Source organism: Peromyscus eremicus, unplaced genomic scaffold (genome assembly GCF_949786415.1).
Source record: "Peromyscus eremicus unplaced genomic scaffold, PerEre_H2_v1 PerEre#2#chr22_unloc_1, whole genome shotgun sequence".
Taxonomy (NCBI): domain Eukaryota; kingdom Metazoa; phylum Chordata; class Mammalia; order Rodentia; family Cricetidae; genus Peromyscus; species Peromyscus eremicus.
The window spans coordinates 7,361,570-7,378,890 of NW_026734286.1; the positions used below are offsets into that span (position 1 = coordinate 7,361,570).

The 17,321-nt window shown below is 42.4% G+C and overlaps 2 protein-coding genes across 2 annotated transcripts in view; one reads left to right on the forward strand and one right to left on the reverse strand.

Annotated features, from left to right (window-relative positions):
- LOC131900701 (zinc finger protein 260-like) overlaps nucleotides 1-17,321 on the forward strand; it is a 409,697-nt gene that overhangs the window by 234,967 nt on the left and 157,409 nt on the right.
- On the reverse strand, nucleotides 5,156-16,697 carry LOC131900404 (zinc finger protein 883-like). Its single transcript, XM_059251629.1, has 4 exons — nucleotides 16,635-16,697; nucleotides 12,678-12,804; nucleotides 12,236-12,296; nucleotides 5,156-7,545 (listed from the first exon to the last, which is right to left on the reverse strand). The coding sequence occupies exons 1-4, from the start codon at nucleotides 16,695-16,697 to the stop codon at nucleotides 5,766-5,768; spliced, it is 2,031 nt and encodes a 676-aa protein (XP_059107612.1). The 3' UTR covers nucleotides 5,156-5,765.

Here is a 17,321-nt window from a genome sequence, read left to right on the forward strand (position 1 = left end):
TGCTTTAAAAAGAAATAACCATTTGTAGAAAATCAAAAGAAGTTCTTAATGACTGAGAGACATCAGAAATGTAGGAACAAATTAGTGACCTATGTACAAAAAAATGAAATAAAAAAGAGAAGTAATGTGGTGTTTTGAATGATAATGGCCTCCCTTAGCCCATATGTCTGAAAGCTTAGTCATCAGGGAGTGATGCTACTAAAAAGAAATTAGGGGGTGAGGTGTTGTTGGAATAGGTGTAGTCTTGGGGGAGGACGTATATCACTGGGGGTGAGCTTTTAGGTTTCAAGGGCCAAAGCCAGGCCCACTGCTTTTCTCTTTTCCTGCTGTCTGTGGATCTGGAGGTAGAAGTATCAGCTACCATGGCTGCCTGGGCTCTCTGTGGATCTGGAGGTAGAAGTATCAGCTACCATGGCTGCCTGGGTGTTGCCACGCTCCCCACCATGATGATAATAGAATAAACATCTGAAAATATAATGAAATGCTTTCCTTTAAAATACTTGCCTTAATCATGCTGTCTCTTCACAGCAATAGGACACACAGAGACAGAAACTGGTGCAGGGAACAGGGTACAGCTGTGACAGGCCAGACCATGCTGCTTGTTGGTAGATTGTGGACTTTGGCACTTTGGATTAAGAAAGTAGCTGAATGTTTTAAGGGAGGGATAGTGGGCCATATTAGAAAGAGCTTGGAGGCAGGGATGCAGAGACAACTGTAGACAATGATGGTCCTCTCAAGAGAATTTAGTGGAGAATATTAGTAAGGGCCATAGAGACCATTCCAGTGGTATTATGACAAAGAATGTGGCCACTTTGGGCCCTGCTTTCTGAAGGAGACTAAATAGAAGAGGTTTAGATTAACGGCATTGGGAGAAGAGATTTCAAGACAGACTAGTATTTACTCTACACAGTGGTTATTTGTGGTCACTCTTGTGGAGATTTACAATGAAAGGGAACAATCTTTGCCCACATGTAAATCTGACTCTGATACCTACTGAATCATCTCCAGTGCCCAAACACAGACTTTTAATCAAACCTCAACTCTCTGAACACACAGTTTTCAGTGTGAGATTCTGCATGCACACACACAAAATTCTGATAATCTGTCAAGTCTAGGAGTGGAGAAATGGCTCAGTAGTGAAGGCTACATATTGCTCTTGGAGAAGACATGAGTTTCATCCCCAGATCTAATATGGTGATGCACAATCATGCCTACATCGTCTTGCAGAGGATCTGATGCCCTCTTTGTCTTTTATGGGCACCAAACACTCATGGAGAACATACATACATGGATGCAAAACACCCATACAGTTGAAATAAAATAAGTAAATTCAGTAAATTGAAAATACAAACCCCAAATCTCTTATATGTCACCATGGATAAACAGCCAGGCAAACATAGTAATGTGACAAACACCTGTACATAAAACTACAAATTAGTAATTAAAAGAAGCAAGGAAGCCGGGCGGTGGTGGTGTACGCCTTTAATCCCAGCACTCGGGAGGCAGAGCCAGGAGGATCTCTTTGAGTTCGAGGCCAGCCTGGGCTACCAAGTGAGTCCCAGGAAAGGCACAAAGCTACACAGAGAAACCCTGTCTCGAAAAAACAAAAAAAAAAAAAAAGAAGCAAGGAAGTAGATAAAAGGATAGAATTCCATGACTGTAGACAGAAAGCTTCATTACTATGTCAGTACAGATTTGAGCTATAGATTCAGCAAAAGTCCCATAAAATGTTTGTTAAAGCTATCAACAACAGAAAAAAGAAAAAAAGATCACCATGAAGAACAAATGAACTACACAAGACTGAATAAATAGCACACATATACAAACTAATTCAATTCAGAAGTTTTTTGTACTATACAGTATCTCTCTGCACCTATTGTCTCTTCTTATGGGCATACAAAAATTTGAAGTTAATAAACCACTGTGTAATCTAACTTTGGGAGTTTTGATGCTGACAGATAATGATTGGATCAAATTTGATATTGGGGCATCCAGAAGGCCCACTCAGAACATTTCCCAATGTCAAAGGGTTTCCTTGTCTGTCCCTTTATGATCTGAATTCAGCCGTACAATGCCAGCCTTTGTCACACCTTCTGCGTACTACAGAAGGCTCAGACGTTTTTTAACTATCTCTAGAAAAAAATGATGGGCATTCTATGCAGAATGTTCTATCCACAAAATTCCCTGGATTTATTAAATATTGCACTGTACTCATGTTCATTGCCATAACTGAGTTTTGGGTCCAGAAGCTCAAAACTATCTACTAAGACCATCTACCACCCTCCTGCCATCACCCATGTTTCCCACTAGTTATGTTTCCCTTTCACAGTGAGCCTACACTCCCTGGTGGATACTTGTGATGTAGGTGGCATATCAGAAGTGGTAACATGTGAAGTGTTGCAGAGTAATGGGAATCACAGGGAGAGTGTAGGGAGTCATGGTGAGATGGGGCTAGCTGAGCACAATTGGTAATGTCCAGGCTGATCTCCCAGTGCAGGAGTTCTGGTCATCATTCTGCAGACTGAGGAAGCTGGTCCCTAAGGCTTTATCTTACAGAGGTGAATGATGGAGACAGAAGGGCTGAGCTGTCTCCTCAGCAGCCCTGAGCTTGCACCAGCTGCATCTATAGCAAGACACAACGACACACTTCTGTACCTAAATGAAAAACCAAACTTCAGTGGTCATAAATGGCTGGAGCAGGGACATATCCCTGAGGCACCTGGCCCAGGCTAGATCCAGCAAGCTATCCCTCTATGTACAGAGAGAGTTTTCTCTATGTCCTATTACCTGACTGTGTTCCACAGAGCCGATAGCAACTAGATTCTCTGCAGCAAGACTGTCATTTGGCCTCTCAGTGCCTCCTCCTCCAAGAGCTAGCCAGGATAGCCTGCTGCACCTTCAAAGCCTCCTTTAGCAGAAAGGCTTCTTTGGCAAGTTGTGTAATCTGGAGGGGGTAGGGGCTTCATGAGGGGCCACCCTGAGCCAGGATGCAACCAGGGACCTCTTCACTGGAACTTGGTACAGGGTACCAGATTCACGACAGGAGTTAACCCAACTCAGAACCTGTGTTTGAATATCCCAGGTGCTGAAAATGTTCCTCATTTAAATGTTTGGGAAGGAAAAAATTCAAACAATTATTTTGTTATCCCTTGATGGGATAACAGATCATGTTTTGATGTTCATCAAATCTTGGCATCCAGATTGGCCTCTTCAGGGGGGAAATATTCAGCTTCTAGGATTTGAACTTGATCTCAGGTAAAACAAAGTACAGAAGGGGTGGAATATATAGGGCCAGAATGACAAACAGGAAAAGTAAAGCGGTATGTGGACAATACAGCCATGAATTTATGAGGATGTGATTTGTTACCACAATCAAAACACAGATTATCTTTTAATGACTCAAAGCCTTGTGTACTCACAGCACAAATAAACCAGACACTGTCCACTGTCTGAATTTCAGGACAGCAAACATTTTGTCTGTTTGGCTGAGATAGAAAGCCATAATGCCTCCCCTATCCTTAGGGTCTCCATTGGCAGATCTTCGGGAATTCTAGAGTCTGGAGATGCCTTTCAATACCCAACAACCCATAAAGTGAACTTGGAGTATAATATCAATTTATGAAATGCCCAACTTTGACCTGTGACCTCCACACATGCACAATCACACGAAGAACACACACAAAATGATACAACTGAGGGCTAGTGAGATGATGCTGGTGGTAATGATACTTGCTGCCAAGCCTGTTTTTCTATCTGAGATCCTTCCCTGGGAACCACATGGTTGAAGGAGAAAATGGATTCAGGTAAGTTGTCCTCTGATTCCCACACATGCATGCCCTCCCCCTATATTAATAAATACCTGCAGTCTTAAAAACTTTATGAGTACAAATGGGACACATGGGTTCAAATCCTGCTAATTGTCCATTTATTGTCTTTCACCTTTGTTGAGTGACTTCACCTCCCTATGCCTGTTATTCAGACAGATGTAAGTGCACCACACTTGTTACCATAGCTACAATAACCAGTTGAAACAATACCCAGAATTGCTCTAGCCACGATTGTCCTCCTTCTCTGTTTCAGTTTCCCATGCGAGAAGTGGAAGGATTCTACAATACTTTACCACCTGGGAGGTTTTTCAGTTTTGTGTAATCTCAGCTTAGTGTGCCTCACACTGCATTTGTGGCCCTAGCGCACATGAGACTCTCAGGACATTTTGACCCCCAAGAGGATTGAATCCTGGGCCTCTTCCCATCCTTCCATGCTGAAATGCTGGCATTCCATTTCAAGCAAGGTTCTGGAATATAATCCAAACGTGGAAACATTCTGATCTTGTGATGCACCTCTGGCTACTACCTTTGAGCCCCAGGACACACAGTTAGGCCACTCTGTGCTCTGGCTTGCTCACTCCCTAGTCCAGCCCTGTTCTCCAGGTACTTAGGAAGCCGAGGCCAAGGGGCAGGATTCAAGGGCTACACTGTAAGGTGTAGGGCTGTCTAGGCAACTAGATAGACTCCATCTCAAAACACACACACACACAGTTTATTTTAATAAAAGTTTGTGTTTGCAGTTTTGCTTTGGTTTTGAGGCAGGTTCTCAGTGTAGACCTGTATATGAAAAACTCGGCTATATCAATGATTTCATATCAGATGTTGGTCATTAGATAGAATACTTGCTCAGCACACACAAGACCTCTGCATACACAGGGCATGGTAGTAAAACCTGCCATCCCAGTAACTGGAGGTGGAAGCAGAAACGTCTGAAGTTCAAGGTCAGCCTGAACTTCATCAGCCTGTTTAAAAAAAACAAAAACAAAAACAAAAACAAAAACAAAAAAATCAAAGATTAACAAAAAAAATGTCAGTGCTCAGTGTTCATCATGGCATGGGTCAGCAGGTAAAAGTGCTTGTAACCAAGACTGATGAACCTGGTGTGGTCCTCAAAACCCAGATGGTAGAAAGGAAGAACTGGGTCACACAGCCTGACATCTGATTTTAAAGTATACTGTTCATATGGACTCACAAAGGTAACAATAATAAAATGAATCTTAAAAGAAATAAAAAGGGATGAGAAATTGTTTAGCAGTTTACCACCTGGCATGGACTGCATGGTGACCATTGCTGTTTGACAAAGTTCCAGCATTTCCTCATTGCCGATCTTAATTCTCCAGCATCATTTTTATTTCAATTTTAATAATTCTCACTATATGTTATGGAGTTTCCTTATGCCTTTTACTGTGGGAAATTTATTTTGCTGGCTACACTGGAGGAAGGGAACATATACATAGGCAAGGCAGTCTCTTTAAACAAAATTCTTGGAAAAAATCCCCACCACCATGGAACCACACAAAGTGATTACTATGCCTACTCCCACACAAGAAGCTCCATTGTGTCCCCCTGATTACACCAAAATAGAGAACTTAATGATTTACTAATTAGGTGGATACACTTAATTCCAGGGATGAAAGTAACTATGAAAGGAAAAAATGGGTTCACATCTAGAAAGGCATGAAGATACTTGCTGAATTTATCACTTTTTGCCCCAGGAAAAATGCTGTAATGAGGTTGATGGCTACTTTTATCCTGGAACCATTAAGTCTGTTTTTAACCTGCTTGAGTCTAAACTAAGATTCAGTTATAGAGCATAAAACATGTAGTTGTTTTTCAAATCATGGCAGTCTCCTTCCTCTACTGATGCCTGATCTCTTCTTTGGGACCTGAAGCCTATGACACTGGACTCCAGCAAGTACCTCTTGTAGAAAACACAATTCAGTTTCCATCACCCACATGGCAGCTCACATCTGAAATTACCACATTGATTATATCCATATGGTACTGTCTAGCATGAATTCTTTCATGACTTAGAAGGCCACTCTTCTGTACAAAGGCTTTACCACATTGATTACATTCATAGGGTTTCTCCCCTGTATGAATTCTTTCATGACTTTGAAGACTAACCTTCTGAGCAAAGGTTTTACCACATTGGTCACATTTATACGGTTTCTCTCCAGTATGAATTCTCTCATGACGTAGAAGGCTACTCTTATGTACAAAGGCTTTACCACATTGATTACATTCATAGAGTTTCTCTCCAGTATGAATTCTTTCATGACTTTGAAGATAAATCTTATGTGCAAAGGTTTTACCACATTCATTACACTCATAGCATTTCACTCCAGTATGAATTCTTTCATGACTTTGAAGATAAATCTTATGTGCAAAGGTTTTACCACATTGATTACATTTATATGGTTTCTCTCCAGTATGAATTCTTTCATGACCTAGAAGGTTACTCTTCTGTACAAAGGCTTTACCACATTGATTACATTCATGGGGTTTCTCTCCAGTATGAATCCTTTCATGCTTGTGAAGACGACTCTTCAATGCAAAGGCTTTACCACACTGATTACATTCATAGGGTTTCTCTCCACTATGAATTCTTTCATGGATAACAAGAGAACACTTTCTTGCAAAGGCTTTATCACAATGATGACATTCATAGGGTTTCTCTCCAGTATGAATTCTTTCATGACTTTGAAGATAAACCTTCTGTGCAAAGGCTTTACCACATTGATTACATTCATAAGGTTTCTCTCCAGTATGAATTCTTTCATGGCTGAGAAGATAACTCTTCATTGCAAAGGCTTTACCACAATGATTACATTCATGGGGTTTCTCTCCAGTATGAATTCTTTCATGACTTTCAAGATGACTCTTCCGTGTAAAGGCTTTACCACATTGATTACATTCATATGGTTTCTCTCCAGTATGAATTCTTTCATGACTTTGAAGATTACTCTTTTGTGCAAATACTTTACCACATTCATTACACTCATAGCGTTTCACTCCAGTATGAATTCTTTCATGTCTGTGAAGATCACTCATCTGTACAAAGGCTTTACTACATTGATTACATTCATAGCATTTCTTTTGAGTTTGAATTCTATGTACGTGATGATGAAGACTGTGACATTCAAAGGCTTTATAACTTTGATTATACTCATAGGGTTTTCCTTTCAAGTGACTTCTTTGATATACTTCAAAAGAGCAATCAGATCTGAAGGCTTTATCATGTTGATTACATTCATAGAGAGCCTCTTGGTTATTGGTTCTTTGGTGTGTTTGACGATGCCTGTCAGGCCTGAAGCCTTTAGTAGATGACTCACATTTATTATTTTCTCTTCCCACATGAGGTTTTTCACATCTTTGAAGAGAACTTGAAGAACTCAGGGTCTGACCACACTGATTGCATTCATGACATTTTCTTATACTGTGAGCCACACTACATGTGCACAGTGAACCAGTAGAGAGAGATGAATTTCCATATTCCTGGTACTTATGAGGATTTTCTCCAATGAGAGTTTGTTGATGAATTCCCACTGAAGTTGGAAAACCAATTAATTGTAAACTTGTATCACAGTCATCATGTCTTCTCATAGTGGGGACTACCATATACCTTCCAGTTGTTCTGAGAGAGACAGAACTACAATGCTTCCTTCCATTTCCCTTATGCTCACAGGGATTGTATCCAGAGTGACAGATGACACACCTGCTAAAGGAAGATAACAAATAAAGGGTTTTCACATTGCATTCCCATAGTCAAATGTTTTGTGTGTCATACAGACATGGAATAGAGGTTCATGTTTATACACCAAGACAACCTCCTGGTCTCTAAGACAGTGCTCCTCTCACTAAACTATGCTAAATCACTCACTACAAGTATATGAGCAACACTAGCTTTAATACCAAAGCTTTGCTTATAAAAGGCCTTGGCCATACACTAATGCCCTCATCAATCATATGAAAATTGGAAGGCATGATGGTAATTGGATGCACAGTTCTACAACATGCCTCTTAAATGGCTATAATTGAAACTGTGACATCTACTATGGCATTGTTTCCTTGTCTTGTCCTTAAAGGAATGCTCTGAAAACAGTTACCAGCTACCTGACATTGGAGTATATGGTGTTGTGACAATTTAATAATCATTACAAAACTATGCCTATTTACACAGTTGCTTTACATTAAAAGTTCAGGACACATTAACATTTTTTCAAACTGTTTGAAATCTCCTGCTCAGGCAGCCCCATTGCAGAAAGCCTGCCATCCATGTCTCCTCCCCGAGAGAAGTCTAGGACCATGCCTACCAGCTATTTAAGACCCAGCCCATACATCTGCCATGGGTGCTCTCGTGATCTGTCTCCTGCTTTCCTGAGAGCCACCTGGGAGTGCTCTGCTTTGCGCTTCCCTTTTTATTAAATCTGGATTTATTAATTCAGTTTGATTTGGCTTACTGCATCACTGACAGAGGAACCCAGCAACCGGGGATCATATCCTTATCTTTGGTGCAATGGCCGGGGTGAGTAGTCCTTCCACAACCATGTGGTGTGGCTGTAGAAGGCCATTCACTCTCTCTCCCCATTCCACTTTTACCACACGGAATGAACAGCTCAGTAAGCCTCTCATTCCCAAAGAAAACTGTCTTAAGAAGTCCGGGACCTCTTCCAACCTCCTGACTGCTTGCCTACTGAGTCATTGCAGTGCGAGGTGACTCCTGCTTGTTTCAGGGTAGTGACAGTCATTGCCCTTGGAACTCCGCTGTGTGAGAGAGACTTCATCAGAGTCCACTCCACACACAGCTCCCAGATGCAATTTGTGTACCTGCCCTCACAACCACATCACCAGCAAACGGCTTGTGAATAAGTACTTGCTAAGTCCAAGTTCTGTCCCCAGAATCTCTGAGGTTGTCTCCTCCAAATTGGGGATGCAAGAATACAGCCCCCATTCCTCTCTCTTCCCTGTTACTCTGCATCTTGTTCCCAGTGTATAGTTTGGCCAAACTGTGATTCTAAGGATCCCATTCCTCTCCTTCCCTAGTTGTGATTGTCTGTCTGTCTGCCTCTCTCCTTCCTGGAATATGATCTGGTCACACCGGGATTCTCCCTGCAATACATCCATTCTCTCTGTTGCTGTCTGCTCTCACACCCTGAACTACTGCATAAATGTCTCCAGCCTGTTTGTCTGTCTGTTTGCTCACTCCCTCCTTCTTCCCTCCTACCAGAGATGCTGCCACCACCACCAACACACCATCACTACTACCACAACTAACCTCCACCACCACCTCCACCTCCATCATCTCCACCACAATCACCACTACCACGGACTTCACCACCAGAAACACCTCCACCACTGTATCTACTAACTCCACTACCACCTCCACCACCACCGCTGCCACCATCACCACAGCCACCACCTCGCTGCAGCCCAGGGGGCCCTGTTCCCATACTCCTGACCCCTAAAATTATACCTGCCCACTCCACCCTTAAACCTGTTCTCCTTCAATACACTCTGCTACACCTTCCTCCCTCTTAAAATCTCTTTTTCTGATATTCTCATCTTGCTGCTCTGACTAACTCAACTGGGCAGCATGTGCTGCTACTCTGCTTTTCAGTTTCCCTCTGCAGTGCCTTCTCTGGGATCCGGGTATCAGGCGGCCCGATCTGCTAGGAGCCTCATTAAAAAAAAGTTGTTTCTGTTAATGATCCTGTTTACTTTTTATGTGTGGTGGAATTGTGTGAATGGTGTAGCCACACATGTGTGTTTCTGACTAGTTTTGAATTCCTGAGTTTATGTGTCCTGAATGTGTCTTGCTAAATGGGTATGTTTTAAAATCTGTAAGGCTTGTGACTCCAGATGGAAACTGTTCTAGAGAACATCACAAGTCACCATTTTGATTGAGGTTAAAGAAATACTTCAAAACCATCTTTAATAAGGGTAACCACTTGGAATGGCCCCACCAAGGAGACATTAGGTCTCCAATATAACTCGGGTTAGGATATATTTCTGTTGGATAATTTCTGTCCTGTCCTAAAAATAAGGTGTATTAAACAGGATTTAAAACAATGCCGGGTTTGATCACTGATATTGAAATATAAATTGTCAGCAATGTTAATGCTTGGTATGGCCTGATATATCTTAGGATCACCACTGAAAACTACAGACTGAATCTTCTGGCTTTTACTAACATTGGTAAGCTGTAACTAATTGGGTAAACTGTACATTTAGACTTAACTTACATATGCCCTCAAAGTTAAACCTAAACAACATTTGTTTAGTATAGATATACCTAACAGATTTTGTTCCCCCATTCTCAAACACTGTCAGAGAACTGAGATTATAGCATTCAATATAAAAGCTTTTTATGAGAGACATGCCAACTCCTGGAAGCATCCTGTATCTTCTCCAAGAAGATGGATGGCCATAGAAGAACTTCTACCTGGAGGCATGACTCAAAAGTAACAAAGCCAGCCACACAACGAAAAGCTGCTTTACACTTTTAAGTGCTGCTGAGATCATGTCCAGACTATGAATAGGTGGAGCACTGGGGGAACAATTGTCCCACTCTGCCAAGACAGATAGGCCAATCTCCCCAAATTTCTACTCCACAAAGAATCTGTCAGACCCTCTGAGCTTGGCATCTGAAGAAGTGCTACCTCTGGGACTTGTCGCCCAGTGACCTCGGAGAGGCTTGGGACTGCCTGGGTAACAGGAAAGCTGGCTCACTCCTGCTCATTTATTTATCCTTCTCAGTTCTGATGGTGTTTGATGACCAGGGTACTAAGAGATTTGCCAGTTAACAGCACCCCAAAACCCAAAACTACAAGCACCTTAGTAGCTCATTAGTATGTTTCCTGTTAAAAATACAGACAGGTGTGCCTAATTCACAGACTCATGGTACAGGATAAACTGATTTCAGATAAACTTCAGAGGTTCAAATTTTAGCTTTGATAAATGCAGTTTTGACAAAATGATAAACCATTGATTATAAACAGTTTTCAGGGGTCCTTAAATTTCTGTGGATTTTACTGGTCCAGCTTTTAGAGCTAGGTTAGCACTAGAGAGGATATAGAACCCTGCAGGCATGTTCAACTCCCTCCTCCATTCCCACAACCTCCTTTGTTCAGTGAATTTAGACTTAAAAATATCCATGCCTTTTAACCCAAAGCCATAGCTTTGTACTATGACACCAAGCTGTATATCTGTTCTAGTAGTTTTACAGACACCTGAAGGTTCCTGGGAAAAGGGCTCGGCTACTTTAGAAGTCTGGCCTGATGGAAAAAAATATCAGTGTCTAGAGCCTATTTTTGACCCCACCCATTTTTGAGCATATTCTGTAGGTTCACTCCTCCTGCCAGGGCCAAGGCCAAACCCACAGGGGGCCCTGCAGGTATACCAGCTCCTGCAACAGCTCTGAGGATGCCAACCACCAAAAAGAACGCCAACTGGACAAATACTAACAGGTAGATTTCACCCACATGCCTGTTCATAAAAAGGCTCCATATCTCTTAACTCTTATTGACACATTTACAGGATGGATGCTCTCCCAACCTCCAGAAAAACAGAAGATACATGGCTCCAGTACTCCTGGAACACATCATCCCTAGATTTGGCATGCCATCTCCTCAAGCTCCGGCGATTTCATTGCTGGTACCACCTCTCCAGGCACAAGTGGGCACCTACCCAGCAACTCAAACCTTGTTTTCCAAGATGTCCCAATTAAGGGCATATCTGCCCTCATGCCTCACTCATTCACCCTTGACTCTTTTGTACAACCAAGACAATTCTCAGTTCCATTCTTTCTGGTAGTCTTCCTACTACCAATGCCTATCCCTGTTCATAAGGCCAGTGATAAAAAGTTATTCTTTTTTCTCCTAGCAACCCACCTTCTCCACCTCCTCAAGAACAGACGCATGAGGTCTCCTGGATGGCTGCTATCCAAATGCTTCTCCGCCCATAAACCTGCTGAGCATAGGTCCACCTGACTCAACACTCATGCCTCTGCACATGGTCCCATGCTAGCAAGAAGTAGACAGACTTGAACCTGCTCCCATATATACCCAAAATAAAGTTGGGATGTTTACAATTTCCAGCTGATGTGGCCTCATTCCAGAAAGCCCACCATTGGTGGCTCCTCCCCCAGAGATGTCTGGGACCATGTCCATGCCTACTGGCTCTTTAAGACCTGGTCCACAGATCTGCCATGGGTGCTCTCCTGTTCTGTCTCCTGACATCCTGAGAGCCCCTGGAGTGCTCTGCTTTGCTATGCTATGTTTATTAAATCTGGATTTATTAATTTGGTTTGATTTGACTTATTGCATCAGTGATGGAGGAACCCAGCAACCAGGAATCCAGTACTTATCACAGACATACATATATATCAGCTTGCACGTAAAAATTACCTGCCATGTCTTGAAGAATTTTGATAATGTTCTTCAATATTGTGGTCTTCCCATTTGTACCCTAAAATACAGCAGCAGACAATGAGATATATTACTGGAAATTAGGAACAATTGAAATTACTGTCTTTCATGAACTTTAGAACAATGCCTGCTATATTCACCAGAACTTTTCTTCTTTAACATTCAAAATTATAGGAGGGCACCAATCTCCAAGAAAGGCTTCTTCCCTCAAGTTAAAAGCTGACAGAATAGCCGGGCGGTGGTGGTGCACGCCTTTAATCCCAGCACTTGGGAGGCAGAGCCAGGCAGATCTCTGTGAGTTCAAGGCCAGCCTGGGCTACCAAGTGAGTTCCAGGAAAAGGATCAAAGCTACACAGAGAAACCCAGTCTCGAAAAACCAAAAAAAAAAAAAAAAAAGCTGACAGAAAGCTCACATTCTTACCTACAATAGTGAGGTTCCAGTAGGTTTCCAGCATCACATCTTTGTAGAGACTCTTCTGGGAAGGATCCAGCAAAGCCCACTCTTCATGAGTGAAGTTCACATGCACATCCTCATAGGTCACTGCATCCTAAAGTATCCCATATATGCATATAATAGAAACGGTGAGACTGCATTGTACATATAGACTTCATTGAGAATATATTTACATAATTCTGTGTGCTTGATACATTCTATGACATGGGAGAGTAAATATCAAATGCAGTCACCAACTCATTTTAAAAGGAAACATCAAAAGAGAATGACACCTTCCATTCCAGTGCCCACAGAATAGAATACAGCACAGCAGGAGAAATGCCTAGGAATATATACAGAGAGACATGCAAACAGAGTAACACTATTTAGTATACATCAGCAGAACTTCATGAAAATTACTAACTTCAAGAAAGGATACACAATAAAGGTGGGTGGTGCACAACTCTAATCCCAACCCTCGGGAGGCAGAGACAGGCGAAATTTGTGATTTCTGAGCCTGCCTGGTCTATGTAGAGATTGCAAGGACAGCCAAAGGTACATAGTGAGACCCTGTCTCTAACAAAAACAACAACAACAACAACAAAAAAACAGAAAGCACTCAGGCCTCACTCAAAATTTCTCCATAGAGTGAAACATTCACGCCAGTTCTATATTTGTCTATTGAACTGTAAGGCTATTCATTCCCAGGAAGCAAAGCATTGTTATTAAGTTGCTGTCTGACAGATCAATGAGTTCTCAAGATCATTAGTAAAGTAAATGCTGATCCTAAAACAGTAAAACAAACACCCAAAGGGACGGAGTATAGACAGATGGGTGAACAGATAAGATAACACATTTGAAAATAATGTAAAACTGTAAAAACATACACAAAGGTGGAGACAATATTACACATCGACGATTTAATGATTCAGGAGATCACTATTAATTTCATGAATGAATGCATTCTGGCTCTGAAAAATGACACCAATGCCAAAGTTCAAAAGTCATGTCAGGGGTAAAGTTCAGCACAAGAGCAAATGCCTGACATGTACAAAAACCTGATTCAATCTGCCAAAAATATAAACATAAAAACATCAGGCAAGAAATATGGATTTTGACAAGGAAAAGCAATTGCTTCTACTTTACCTTACATTATTTAAGAATGAAGTCTCTACTGTTGGTGATGGCATGCCTACATGAGAAGGAAGGGGGCTGCTCACTTTCAACAAAACAAAGAAATGTGGTGAGACTATATTCCTCCAGAAAGGCTCCTCCTCCTAAGAAGAAGTCACCAATTGTGACTCTATGTCACAATTGTGATTGTAAGTCACCATGAAGGCTCACACCAAAGACAAATGCTCAAAGTCAGCACACTACCTGGAAGATTTTTCATTCAACCCTCAACATTTAGACACAGGTCATGACAGGCTCAAGTCAAACCACGATGAACAATGCATTTAGTCTGATTTCAAAGATCCCCTATTACGTGATAGTCCAATACTGTTTGAATGTCCACAGGAGAAAAGGGCTCTTTAAATGCTCTTCTGTACGGCAGAACCTCTTAAAGAAGCTGTGTCTAGTTTTCTTTGTTCTTTTTGTTTTTTTTTTTTGTTTTGTTTTGTTTTGTTTTGTTTTGTTTTTTTCGAGACAGGGTTTCTCTGTGTAGATTTGTGCCTTTCCTGGAACTCACTTGGTAGCCCAGGCTGGCCTTGAACTCACAGAGATCCGCCTGGCTCTGCCTCCCGAGTGCTGGGATTAAAGGCGTGCGCCACCACTGGCCGGCTTCTTTGTTCTTTTTGTTTTCTTTTCTTTTCTTTTTACTTTTTTTTTTTCAGCTTTCTCAGGATGTATGTGGAAATTTCATGCCCCACATTGAAACATCAAATGTACCAGGCATTTTTAGGGGGACACCTGCAAGCTCCCAAACCATGGCATAGAGACTTATTATTAGTTTTGAATGCTTGGCCTAGCTTAGGTTCACCTCTGGCTATCTCTTTCAACTTAAGTTAACATGTTTCTCTTTATCTGCCTCATGCCACGGGGCTTTGTACCTTTAATTCTTTCTGTATATCTTTCCTGCTGTCTCCATGTCTGGCTGGTGGCTGCCAGGCTCCTGGCCCTGGGTTAGTCCCTCTCTTTCTCCCTCATTCTCTCCTTTCTTCTTCCCTCTCTTTCTTTGGATCATAGATTTCTGCTCCTGTTTATTCTCTCTGCCCACCAGCCCTGTGCATCCCTCTTCAGCCTAGCTAGCGGCCATTCAGCTTTTTATTTACCATCCAGGTGCCTTACACAGGCAAAGTGAAACAGCAACACATCTCTTCATAATTAAACAAATGCTGGGTAAACAAATGTAACACAACCTCACATCATTAAACAAATGCAGCAGATACAAATATCACACCTTTACATAAGATAATATTCCACATCATAAACAAAGGTAACAAATCTTTGTCCAGTTAAGATAATATTCCACAGCACATTACTCTTTCATTTATCCTTACTTGATTTCCCAGGGCATATGGAGAATACAGAGATAATATAACAAAATACTACATAACCTGTCTTACTGACTCTTCCCTTGCTGTGAAGCACTATGACCAAGGCAATGCTTTTTGTTTTTCCAGACAGGGTTTCTCTATGTAACAGACCTGGCTGTCCTAGGAGCTCACTCTGTAGACCAGGCTGGCCTCACACTCACAGATCTGCCTGCCTCTGCATCTCAAGTGCTGGGATTAACAGCAAGCAACACTACCACTGATTTAAACATTTTAACAAATTAAACCAAAAGACTTCAGTCCAGCAAACATGGAGAGTCACAAATCTGTCTGATCACAGCCCAGACCAGACTCAATAGGGAGAAAATGGGGCCAAGCAACATCTTCTGTCTGGGGACTGAGGAGAAGGTGACAGACCTGGATGACAACAACTGGCTTCAACAGTTACAGTCAGTTGGGGAAACACATGGATGCACTCAACTGTCTCTGGTTGGGGTCATGGATTCTTTCCTCTGTTCCCTAGCTGCATGGGGCCTACCTGCCTAGGACACAGGGACCATCTCCTCCTACATACATGTAAACCTAATTAAAGAGTCTTTTTAAGGAAAGGGTGTAACCATGCACTTTTAATCATGGAGACTTGGGGATCCCACTGGGAACTGTGCCTAATGGAGGATGGGCTTCATTAGCAGGGAGCTGGACTAACCTTGAGTAGAAAGCAACCATGTGTCCATTACGTCAATATTATATTATGACAATGCAGAATTGGAGCTACGGATACAGCAAAAGTTCAATTAAAGTCTAACAATTTATGGTACAAAGTAAATTGCATGAGAAACAAAAATAACATGAGAAAATGTCATCATGAATGAAAAATTGATCATCACAGGACTGAATCAATAGTACATAAACACTGTGACACCATCTGACTTCTAACTTTGAATGAAATTGCAATAAAGACTGCACTGAACTGGGCGGTGGTGGCGGCACACACCTTTAAAGGAAGCACTTGGTTGTTTGAGGCCAGCCTGGTCTACAGAGTGAGTACCAGGACAGTCTGGGCTACACAGAGAAAATCTATCTCGGTGGGGTGCGGGGGGAATTGTACTGTCTGGGAAAAGAATAAAGAGATCAACAGAACATGAAAGCATACTTAGAAATAAAAACACAATAAATATAAATTCAATTTTACCACATGAGGCCAGAAATCACAGTAAGTCTCTCCTTAATGACACAGGTAAATGAACCACCCTGGCATCTACATGCAAATGTGTTAATGACACAGGCTTTACGCCCTGCACAGAATTAACTGCAGATGGATCCTACACCTGAATGTTCAGTGCCAAGTGCAGAACTTTTAGGAGACAATAGAGTGACCAGGGCTCTGCAAGTTAGCAAATCTGCCTTCCCTGCCTACAGTTTTTACTGAAAGAAATGAAAAAAGGATCACCATGATCACCATGCCTTGCATGGTGACTAGGATATTTCCACACAAAGGCTCACACTCCCCCATGCTCTGTGAAGGCGCAAACCCCAGCGATAAATCACTCATAAGTCCCGCTTCTGCCTGGGAGTTGCAGGGACCTCAGGGGACTAAAGGGAATCACTCCGGACACGGCGACCTGACGCCATTTCCACAGCCCCGGGGGACCCCCGACTGGCTCCCGCGGCTTCTCCCCACGTGTGACGGTGGCCCCTCACTCACCATGACTGATTCCCTGCTCACCCGCTCGCCTCGTGACTCCCAGCAGCCAGTCACAGCCCAGCACACAGATCCACCTTTAACCAGTGGGCTACAGATCGTGCAGCAGGGCAGACCGGAAGTGCCCTCCCCATTCTGATTGGCCGTCAATCTGGAGGTCCTGACTGGCTATGGAGGCCTGAGTGATCTAAACAGCTCCCTTAGTGGACAGAGTGCTGTGAAGTGAGGGAGCTCAATGATTGGCAGTCCTGGCTTTCATCCCAAGCACAGAACTGCCCCAGTCCTGCAGAGATTGACATTCATGCAGAACTTGGGGCTGGACTGCAAAGTCTTCCCTGAACTATTCCTGCACTCAGTAGGAATCTCTTCTGGGGAATTAGGTTTTGCTATGAACTGAGAAAGGACAAAGGAAACCTGCCACTTTCTGGACTAGCA

Bases quoted from the DNA above. Each gene is read 5' to 3' on its own strand.
- LOC131900404 (XM_059251629.1), bottom strand. From the start codon at position 16,697: ATGGGGGAGTGTGAGCCTTTGTGTGGAAATATCCTAGTCACCATGCAA. The intron at 12,297-12,677 runs GTAAGAATGTGA...GCTGTATTTTAG, and splicing joins CTGGAACCTCACTATTGTAG to GGTACAAATGGGAAGACCAC. The intron at 7,546-12,235 runs GTAATTTTTACG...TTCCTTTAGCAG, and splicing joins AATTCTTCAAGACATGGCAG to GTGTGTCATCTGTCACTCTG.